At 43.6% G+C, this 10,772-nt stretch overlaps 2 protein-coding genes and 1 long non-coding RNA gene across 4 annotated transcripts in view; 2 read left to right on the top strand and 1 right to left on the bottom strand.

Annotated features, from left to right (window-relative positions):
• Positions 1-5,913, top strand: part of LOC126376630 (probable peroxisomal membrane protein PEX13) — a 325,664-nt gene extending 319,751 nt beyond the window's left edge. Inside the window, exon 6 of the transcript XR_007567727.1 lies at positions 5,813-5,913. The gene's annotated coding sequence lies outside the window, so the exon portion shown is untranslated. The remainder of the gene's footprint in view (positions 1-5,812) is intronic.
• Positions 105-10,199, bottom strand: LOC126376521 (disintegrin and metalloproteinase domain-containing protein 10-like). 2 transcript variants are annotated; one of them, XM_050023968.1, is made up of 13 exons: positions 9,716-10,199; positions 8,440-8,631; positions 6,897-7,012; positions 5,223-5,463; positions 4,479-4,674; positions 4,066-4,229; positions 3,669-3,866; positions 3,228-3,336; positions 2,594-2,705; positions 1,853-2,005; positions 1,292-1,454; positions 899-1,071; positions 105-209 (listed from the first exon to the last, which is right to left on the bottom strand). In XM_050023968.1, exons 1-13 carry the CDS (start codon positions 9,888-9,890, stop codon positions 117-119), a joined length of 2,085 nt encoding a protein of 694 aa, XP_049879925.1. In that variant the 5' UTR covers positions 9,891-10,199; the 3' UTR covers positions 105-116. The 2 variants fall into 2 exon arrangements, with proteins under 2 accessions (XP_049879925.1, XP_049879926.1); XM_050023969.1 differs by having other exon boundaries at positions 5,223-5,460.
• LOC126376786 (uncharacterized) overlaps positions 8,089-10,772 on the top strand; it is a 62,408-nt gene continuing 59,724 nt past the window's right edge. The window contains exon 1 of the long non-coding RNA XR_007567767.1: positions 8,089-8,120. This is a non-coding gene — a long non-coding RNA (uncharacterized LOC126376786). The remainder of the gene's footprint in view (positions 8,121-10,772) is intronic.

Here is a 10,772-nt window from a genome sequence, read left to right as displayed (position 1 = left end):
GTAGATAGATAAATTTTATCTTCGTTATAAGCGTAATTGTTAAATTGTGTGTAATATTTGTGAAGAACATTGTAAAGTGTGTAAATAAAAGAGTTATTTATAATAAGACGTGTATTTCACTTGACAAAGTACAGCAACAATAACATGAGCGGACTAGACGCTCCCAGCTGTGTGCTGCTAGACTTATCCCTGGTCATCAGTCTCATACTCTGAAAACCAAATACCAGTTTTTAAGGTGAATTTCCAAAGTGTAGACTTGAAAAGAGGAGAGAAGCGGAGACGGGCGGTATTAACCAATCACAGCGCGCGAGAAAGCGAGAGGGAAGATGCTCTATCTGTGTTGATTCATGCACAAAACCAAAATCATTTATTCAACGTAATTACGTTGGTTGATAAACTTGTTGAAGGTCAATGTAACATTTTTGAATTTACGGCATTTCGCAAGGTCTTATGGGTGAAGAGGAGAAATGACAAGAAACAGCAACAGTTATCTAATAACTAGAGGAACCAGACATTTACCAGACACTTTTATCATTTAGTTATTCATTATAAAGCAATATTGCTTTTTTAGATGAATTGTTTTGATGTGGCCTTATTCTTATTACCCCCGGTCTTACTTTGAAAGAACCTGAAGAAACTTGGTTCGGCCACGGACTTAGGTTACTAAGTCGGCGAGGTACTAAGGAGGCGAGGGGCAGGCGCCGCGCGCGCTCCCACCAATAAACCAGTCGGTCTTAGGCTTACCGCGCATGTAACATGTTAATGTACCTCGTACCAAATGTACTTCGTTCAATAGACTTTTCTGAACACTTTAACCAGCGTTTTATTCACCTGTGGAGTTTCTACATGAAGCAGCAACCCCAGAGCTATCAATCTAGTATTTAGATAATATACCCACCATGATATCCGGGAAGACATTAGACCGTGGCATGGCATGTCTTGGCTTGCAGACGCCTGTGAGCGAGCAGAGACCGATGAGGCCGCGTGACACGCACGCGTCGCCCGCCTGCCACGCGCGCACCATCGCCGGCTGACACTCGTGGTTGCTGCACAGCTGCAGGGTCACGTTCGCTGAACCACACCGCGCAGTTAGTCAGGAATTGTTGGAGCATTTCACGACATGAGAAAGATGCGCTCGCTTCTTCAGGAGTCGTCAAGACTCATCACGAATTATTTCACAACCTACTTCTCTCCGGTTTAGAGTACCACCCTCAATAAAAGTGAATGCTGGAGCAGGCGCACTTACTTTTAAATGCCAAGTGTCAAGTATCCCCAGACCCCCAGTACTCACGTCCAACATACTCGTCGTCAGGCCAGTCCGGCGGCAGCACGTATCCGTTGTCGATCACCAGCTGCGCCGCGAACTCTGCGCCCACGCACATTGACTCCTCGTCGTCCCTGCTCTGCAGCTGGCAGCATATTCCGCACATTCGCGCCTCGCTCACCTTCCCGCCCTGGAAAGAAGGAATTAGAAAAATCCAAATTCCATCGTTTAACACAAGAGCCACAATTCGTACAAATCCCTCGTCTTGTAGAAATCGGCACGTGAATAACAATACCCTCGTTAGAAGACAAACTCGGAACACCTTGTTATTATTGGTGCTAAAAATACATAACATTTTAGTGAAAATGACAAGTTGCCAACTCCATCCAAGTATTCTTCCCTAGGGCATCGGCTCCAGTGAGCCATAATGACCGCTAAGCCTAGTGTATAGGGGGCTTAAGTCACCTATCTACTAAGACATGTCCAAGATTCTGGAAAGCACATACATTTAAGCTTTTTAGTTATTCTCTGGCCGTTGCAAAACATACCATTCCTTTTTTATATTACTCTAAGGGTTAATCAACTCACCGTCCCTTTTTTATTGCACTGGCACTCCCTGAGTCCGAGCAGTGCGCACTCAGAGGCGTGGCAGGTGCCGTCAGGTAGACATCTGCCTCCCAGGGCGCAGCGGCAGTCGTCCATGTTCATGCAGGTGCACTCTTGGTCCAAGGTCGAGCAGTCCTGAAGGTTGGAGAGTTTTAGGGATTCACTATGACCATCAGCTCGTTACAGATTTGTAGACTTACCTAATTCCTGGAGCGCTTTAAATAAGCGTCTTCGGCGTTGCAAAGCATTTTGCCAGGTGCTTTGGACACATTTTTTTAGTCATGTAACATACTAGGGTCTACATGATACGCACCTGATCATGAGCTGAATCAGTCTGCAATGTTAACCAATCTAGGGACAGACCCACGTGATTATCGCGACAGGGAATCGAACCCATCACTTCCAGATCCTAAACCAAACGGTTATAACACCATCATGAGCGCAATGGTGGACCGGTATGACTCGCCGCTGCTGAACCGCTGGGTGCGATTGCACGCTGTCACATAGCTGCCCGCGGCTTCGGTGACTCGGGCCTGTCTCATGTAGCTTATTTTTATGTTGTCATCTTTCGAATCTGTTACTAATACTAGGTTAAGCTTTCTGTTACTAACATTTGAAGTTGAATAGGTACTTATACCTTCCTAAAGCCCTCCAGTAAACAATTACAAATCTGGTCTATGAAGGTAGGTAGAGAAATAGTGGGTAAACTTAGTGCTTACTAACAATGCCACTCCGTGAGAGGTCGGTGTACTTGCATTCGGCGTTGCAGCAGAGCCCCTGCGAGGGGTGGCACATCGCAGTCGGCGCTACTGAGCACCCCTCCTTGTGCAACGTGCTGGGGACGAAGTTATATTGATGATATTTACTAAGTCTTTACTCGTATTGCATATAATATTGGATGAGTTTTTGATTGAATATTATGCAACGCGAGGGAAAAGTGCTAAAGTTAGCGGAGTTGCCGTAGAAAATTCTTTAATTCAAATTCAAAAACATCTTTATTCAGTAATAACATAGTTACGCTTTGAATCGTCATTTGTTTCATAACGAAAGTTTTATCCGCCTAAAACTACTGCAGCTTCTCACAACCTGTATGGCTGGGGAAAAGAAGCTGCAAGAACTTCGGCACTGGGCCTTAAGACGTTCCTTAAAAAAATCATAAAACACTGTTATATAATTTAGTAATTTGGCTGTCTAATATCAGTTCCCAGACAGCTAATTCCATTAAGAATTCAATTTTGAGTATACTTAGTTTAAAGGATATTTTAAGGGTTTCTATGTCTAAGACCTTCCATATTGCCCTAAGGCGGCATGTGAATTACAAGTCAATATTTCAGTCTTATTATATGAGTCTTATTACCCCTCCTCGTAGACCAAAGCGCCTCCAGCCCGAGGCGTGCAGCAGGGGTCTCGCAGGCTGCAGCTCGATGGCATCCCGCAGTCACACGCCTCACCTTCTTCCACTATCCCTGAGTATTTAGAAACGTTCCGCTGTAAGTGTAATTACGGCTATCTCTCTTTGTTCTTCATTCATCTGTTAGGTAGAAATGTTGTGTAGTGATGGGTGTTGGATGCTCCGAAAGTATTCTTTTTATAGAAGTATTTAGGCTGAAAGGAGCAAGGATAGATGATTGGACCTGGTTAATTGGGTATATGGTTCATCGGTATTATTCATCCTGACGACTCCATAATACCAAGTTTGGCTGCAAGTTATTTTCTAGCGCCTTGATAGATTGCGGGTGGGGTTTAGTTGTGTTTGTTTGTGAATTTGTGTGATTTTCTATTGTGTGATTCAAGTTACCATTCCCACAATAAGGTCTGTCCTCCTCAGTGAGGCAGTAGCTCATGCTGTTGAGCGTAGCCGCTATGAGCCGCTTGCTGCAGATGGAGAACTCGAAGTGTCTGCTGGTCTCCGCGGTGGAGGACTGCGAGCCCATCAGATAGCCGCGGCATTCGGGGTTCGGGAAGTTATCGTCGTGGTGAGCGCCGAAACTATGGCCTGTGGATGGGAATATGTAGATAATTCTTTGTAGGACTGAGTACAAATAACGAAGGAGTATCTACAGTCGCTTTACGCTTTTCGAGTAAAGGGTATGAAGAGGAGTGAGTTTAACGGTTACAGGTTTTTATACATATAAGAAGATACCTACAATAAATAAGGGCTTATAAAAGTATCCACGAAATCTGAAGTTACTTACCCATCTCATGAGCGAGCGTAAGCGCAGCAATCCTCTCAGGCACCCGGTCCTGGTCGTCAGTAGTGGCGTGCGCCAGGGCCAGGGTGTTGAAAGAGCGCCCGTAAGCGCGCCGATCACACAGCCCACCCGCCGCTCCGCCCATGCCGCCGCCCAGAGACGTGAAGCTGGTCAGGGAGGTTAAAAGGCCACATAAAAGCAATTCATCTAAGAAAGCCGTATTGCTATTTAACTTTTCTTGACATTGCGCACTTTTATAAGTGCAAATAAGTACGTTCTTCTGTCTGTAAACAGCAAGATACCAAAGCTCTCAAACTCTAAGCACAGACATTGGTGTCTTATCATTAACATTTTATCAGATTTTAAGGATATCTTCCCAGAAATCGGATTTATTTATTATAAGACCGTTATCCTACCTCAAACCAAGAGTCCTGTTATGGAAAGCGTGACCCGAGAAGGCGACTCCAAGGCACACTTCTGACAGGCGCCGCAGCCTCGCGAACCGCATCAGGTACTGCCTCCCGTCGATGTTCTTGGCCGCTAGCAGGTCTCCAAACACGCGTTCGTTCGTCTCGTTTGAGGTCAGCACTAGGATGTACTTCACTGAGAACCCTAGAACATAAGGAAGTGGCTTTGACATGGGACTTAATTTGGGTCCCATTAGCGAGGTTTACACGGATTAGGTACTATAAATGACACAGCCTTGGACCAAGAGACCCATTGAACACTGTATAAACCAATTGAATAGAGACCCTGGCCTTGATCACGAGGAGACAAGGCTCGTTAGGATTGCGAGCCGGTCTAGGAGAAGGAAAGCTGGTGGTAAGAAATGGTGTACGTTACGTTGAGCAGTAGCACACCCCAGACACTTCATAGAAACAACCTCGCTTTACACAGACACCACACATTGACGTTATCGTACACGCGCATCTGTGTGTGACATCTGACGCTATACGATTGAAGTCTAAACTATGTTATGTGGGGGGTGAGGAAAACCTAGCTCAGACGCTGGTGGGGAGCGAAGAGTTGCCGTTTTTTCCTTACTCTATGGCAGTAGGACCTAAGCCAAACATGTGGTGTATTGACTTGTCGTTCCAGTATGTCCATCCAGCCACCTAGGCTGTGAAGCCATTACAAGCTTTTGCAACAGCTGGACTTACCAATATTATCCGGCACCCCATCCTCATTGAAGTCGGTATTCCTGAAGATAATGTCGGCTTGCGCGACTGCATGCACCATCCGTCTGACTACGTGGTTCAGACTAGAGTTGGCGTCATTCTCGAAGAATTCCTTGTCAGCCAGCAGTAGGAGGTCGCAGACGCGTGCGCGTGCTATGCCGGGGACGTGCTGGCGCTCCTCGATGCGGTACGGGAAGTGGATGCCGAATTGCCCCTCTTGCTGCTGAGGATATAATCTTGCTATAGAATAAGTCGCTCAACACTACTCAAAGAAAGAGTTAGTAGTAATTCTTACATGTTACTTGTTGTTTTGTTCAGTTGGTATGTCTTTGGACATTGGCGGCTCAATAGTAACCCTGACACAAACTTGATAAGGTCGATCATTGATCTCATAATCAAAACCCACACACAACAAGAACCATTTGCAGATGCTAGATTTAAGGTCTCCTACCATACAGTTATCAGTACTCAAATGGTGAAACGTTGAAGCTTATTTTAATGTTCGCCAAAAACCAACTTTCACGTAGGAAGCCAACAAGTCGATAATTTAAACCATGGTACAACAAAACAAGGTATGCTCAATCCTATGAAAAGCCGCCATTGCTAGCCGTTTGATGACGTAAGTGTTACCACTGTGTTACCATTAAATTGGTATCTCCAACATTCCAAGGACATAAATATTATTGAAAATTAATTGAATGTATTTAATTACTATTACTAGTCACATATATAAAATCATTAAAACTGTAAGTAACTCTTATACTAAGTGTAGAAAATTTCCTTGCAAAGTAAATTAAAAAGATTACACGTGGGTAATTTATTTTTTACAAAATGGCAACGGATGGTGAGATAACGTCAGCGCGGCTAACCTTGAAATGTTAGCTGTCACTTTTGAGCATAACTTGTTTTATTATACCATGATTTAGACCATACAAATAAAGTCTTTAAATCATGCGTGTAAAGTCAGACACGGGTAATTCTCTCGAAGGTACGCTGACGTTCTCGGAAACCACCAGGTGGTGTACGGACCATAAATCCGAGACAATCAGGATTCTTTACAACGCTACAAGTGCATAAACGCAGCCATATTTTATTCCAGCTGTCGATGATAAATTTAATATGCGCTTGCGCCAGTGAATATCTAAACTGACATGACCGGTATTTAATAACCCAATTGGACACACTCCTCAGCGTTTCCCATTTGTCCGGTCAAGTAGGTAAAGCCATATGGGGTAGATCTATGATAATATAAAAAAGAACATTACTTACACATTACATGATATAAGTAGATACATAACTAGCATAGGTAGGATTTTACTAATATACCTTATTAAATATTAGGTAAAATAATCTGGGTAGGTACTTATAATTAAAAAAACAGGTAATAAAATATTTATTTTAGTTATTTAAATATATAGTTTTTTTCAGGCTAATTTCATTCTTTAATATCTATACTATTTATAGTGAATATATAGGTAAGCAGGAATATGTACGTAGGTAATACTATTTTCAATTTGATGCTTCTTACAAATACAAAATAAAAAGTATTTACTTATTACAAGTTAAGTAGTATCTACGGATAAATGTAGGTACAGCAATGGCTATAGCTCCGTACAGACCTACTACTTTTTTACTCAAAGCGCTTCACCTGATCACCTGAGCATGGTGGCGGCGCGGGCGCACGATCTCTGGCCCCCAATCGTTCTCAAACGCGCCGAACGAGCGACTCGGGTCGTCTCGGCCGTACGGATCCGCGTGCAGGGTTCGGTTACCTGGTCAAACATTAACACTGATATAAGCTTACACAGAACCATAGAATAAGGAATTTTCTTATCGTGTGGGTTGTGAGGTGGATTACCAACCTCATCAACCCTGGTGTCAGGGTTATTATTGAGCTGCCAAAGGACCCTAACATGTCTCATGTAACGACGGGTGAATATCAAAATGTCAAGTTTGGTGGCAAAAATTGGGTTCCGACATGACAAAGGATCCAAAAGGATCCGAAAGGATGTCGGAACTCAATTTTTCACGAAAAAATAATATGACAGTTCGCCACCACACTTGGCACATTTTGATATTTACCCATAACTATCGCGATTTGAGGAGCTCGGTGGCGCAGCGGTAAACGCGCTCGGTCTGCGATTGTTGAAGTAAAGCAACTTTCGCAGAGGCCGGTCATAGGATGGGTGACCACAAAAAAAAATATCATCTCGAGCTTCTCCGTGCTTCGGAAGGCACGGTAAGCCGTTGGTCCCGGCTGCATTAGCAGTCGTTAATAACCATCAATCCGCACTGGGCCCGCGTGATGGTTTAAGGCCCGATCTCCCTATCTATCCTTAGGGAAGGCCCGTGCCCCAGCAGTGGGGACGTTAATGGGCTGATGACGATCGCGATTTACATTGTTTCGCGTGCACGTTGCAATCAAAGTTCTATTGGCGAACACAACTATGTAACGGCTGAGGAATGTGGGCGTTAGGTCAGTTCCATTCATGACACTAGGTACCTACAAACATGTGAGTCCAGGTCCGCAGGTCAATAAGCCTGACACGTTCCCGGCTGTTATTATTATGATTATTATCTTAAATCACACATACAACGCATACATAGGTTAACTCACTGTGGAATTCTTGATATACCTACTTCTTTTGCTTCCTGTACATCTTAGGTAATACAAACATGCAGAATAGAGCAGGGCTAACATGCGCAACTTAATAAGATTATCGAACGATTCAACAAAATTTTGTCGGGTAAGTGGACCACGTACATACATACATTAAACAGGATATATACGTCCCACTGCTGGGCACAGGCCTCCCGTCAATCAACCGGAGGGGGTATGGAGCATACTCCACCACGCTGCTCCAATGCGGGTTGGTGGAGGTGTTTTTACGGCTAATAGCCGGGACCAACGGCTTCACGTGCCCTCCGAAGCACGGAATCATCATACTTTTTCGGACAATCAGGTGATTCAAGCCTGAAAAGTCCTTACCAAACAAAGGACAGTCTCACAAAGTGATTTCGACAATGTCCCCATCGGGAATCGAACCCGGACCTCCAGATCGTGAGCCTAACGCTCTAACCACTAGACCACGGAGACTGTTACGGAGGCAGTGGAACACGTGAAAAACGGGTTAACGCTAGTGAGATGATGACCTAAGTAGGTATAGACTAGCTTCATTATACAACCTTATAACTTTACCTAAGTGCAGCACCCCATAGAAATGATGGTCTTCTCCGATGTATCCTTCGGCGGAGCCCGAAGCTGGTGCCTCGACAGGGTAGCCATACGCCATGGTGGTGTCCAGGGGCTCCAGCAACGAGTTGGTGCGGTCCACCGTGTCGTCAGGGTCCAGGAATAGGGCTGTGTGTTCCGTCGATAGCAAGGAACCTCCTGGCGATAGAGTTACATGATTAAAGGTCCTTATCAGACGGAAAGTGTCGTGTTTCTTCAGTCGAAGTAACGACCTCCGTGGTCCCACTGGACCAACCCCTGTTGGGCGCTGGGCTCACAATCCGGAGGTCCCGGGTTCGATTCCCGGTGGGGACATATCACAAAAATGACTTTGTAGTTCCTACTTTGGTTAGAACATTACTGGCTGATCACCAGATTGTCCGAAAGTAAGATGATCCGTGCTTCGGAAGGCTCGTTAAGCCGTAGGTCCCGGTTACTAATTACTGATGTAACAAGTAGTCGTTATATGAGCCATGGGCCTTTGGCGGCTCAATAGTGTTGACAACAGAGTTGATGAGGTTGGTACTCCACCTCACAACCCACACGATAGAAGTGTAATTAATTAATAAGTTGTAATTAATGACGTGCCCGGGAAGATTCAACTGGACGCGTTTTATATTTTATTCGCTTCCAGTCATAAGACCGAATGTCCATTTAAAGGCCCAATTGTTTAACTAAGTATTGCCTTAGGAGGTTAAAGCGTTTTTAAAATGAAGATAAGGCGGAAAACACGCCTCGGTGTACGAAGTCAACTCAGTCAATTAAAGCATTGTCCCGTTTTACACAGAGTCCGCTTACCTAACCTGAAGATTTGACAGGTGCTGGATTCGAACCTGCGACCTCAAAGTGAGAGGCAAGCGTTCGACCAACTAGGCTACCACGGCTCCAATTAAAACTACTTAAGCAGCTAAAATATAATTATGTGTTATTGATAAGTTTGTTATTTAGATTTGCAACTCATTTTAGGTATAGAAACAAATAGTTATATAATCCTTGGACTTATTTTATGACTTATTTTTGTAAATGGGTAACCTATCTACAATTTTTTTATTGCGTGTCGGTAATTTACTGCACTTAATTTGCATATTTTACTTTGGATATTTCGAATTTGAAGTACTGATAACCTGTGCGAATTAAAGGGACACCTTATAGCACGCAACTATCTGACGCGACGTACTTCTCTTTAATTCGTACCGGTTACAATACTTACAAAATGGAGGAACAGAACATAGATAGGACTTACCTAAACTGACTAGCTTTAGGCAAAGCCAGTGTTTTTCCTTCCCGAATTTGGCTTCCACAAGTCTGTGCCCTTGGTGACTACATATCTCTGGGGTTTGTTCTGTCGTGGCCTTGTCTGCGGCCGAAGCCTGTGATAAGACCAGGCATACCAACGTGCAGACATACGCGCTTCTCATTACGGAATTTTGATCCCAACTACGCCATATGAAGGCGGCCCCCGGCGTTTGACATCGCTTTCTGGCAGGATGATTTTTTCTGAGATTTTCTGACGCTCTGTGAGCGTAGCGGATTCTTTAAGGAGATTGGATAACTTGTAAAGGTTGTAAAGAGGTCCGTGTTGCTCTATGGTGAGCGTAGAGGATTTTTAAGGTTATTGGATAACTTTTCTTTCTGGTTATGAGTAAATAGTTTTTATTTATAATGTACTTAGCACAAATAAGTACACGCTCTGTTCCGGTACTAAGAGTCGCTGGACTAGGTACAGACAAGCTATTTACCCATACCCTTCCTCAACAGAATATAATACACTATTACCTGTAGGTATTTATAATTATTATAATGTCTATTGTAAACAGCCTTCACAGGACATTCCAGGCCGACATTTATATCTTTTCTTCGCGACGATTAACAATAACAATATTGTGTTTCTAACTTAACGTATAGATAGTTTTATTGAAAATTATTTTTCAATCTTATAATTACAATCCTTAGAGGGCTTTGTTTGCTAAACATCTATCTGGGGGCACCCGCCAAGTTTTGACATTGCGATCGATAACTCGTCTTGGTAACATTTTACATGAAAATCTCTATTACACACAAAATAAACATAAACAATTAAGTACAATGAGGATAGGTTACAAAAGGGGTCCTTGTTACTAAGGTAGCAATTACTTCCAAACAACCTTTAGGCCTGTTAATCATTATGGGCACATCATAGAAGAATACGGGAAATTGCGGAATCATGAATTGTCTAGTTGATTTACAAACTCTTAGGGTGGACCCCTAGACGCGCCACAGAAGCCGAAGTTATCGAATTTTACTAATCTTTGTATAAAATC

The sequence above is a fragment of the Pectinophora gossypiella genome, chromosome 21 (assembly GCF_024362695.1).
Source record: "Pectinophora gossypiella chromosome 21, ilPecGoss1.1, whole genome shotgun sequence".
Lineage (NCBI taxonomy): Eukaryota > Metazoa > Arthropoda > Insecta > Lepidoptera > Gelechiidae > Pectinophora > Pectinophora gossypiella.
The sequence above is the reverse complement of the archived record's forward strand: the minus strand, read 5'-3'. Positions and strand labels throughout refer to the sequence as shown.

Bases quoted from the DNA above. Each gene is read 5' to 3' on its own strand.
- LOC126376521 (XM_050023968.1), bottom strand. From the start codon at position 9,890: ATGAGAAGCGCGTATGTCTGCACGTTGGTATGCCTGGTCTTATCACAG. The intron at 5,464-6,896 runs GTGATCAGGTGA...TTATATCCTCAG, and splicing joins CGCGCCGCCACCATGCTCAG to CAGCAAGAGGGGCAATTCGG. The intron at 1,455-1,852 runs GTGAGTTGATTA...CCTTCTTTCCAG, and splicing joins AGTGCAATAAAAAAGGGACG to GGCGGGAAGGTGAGCGAGGC.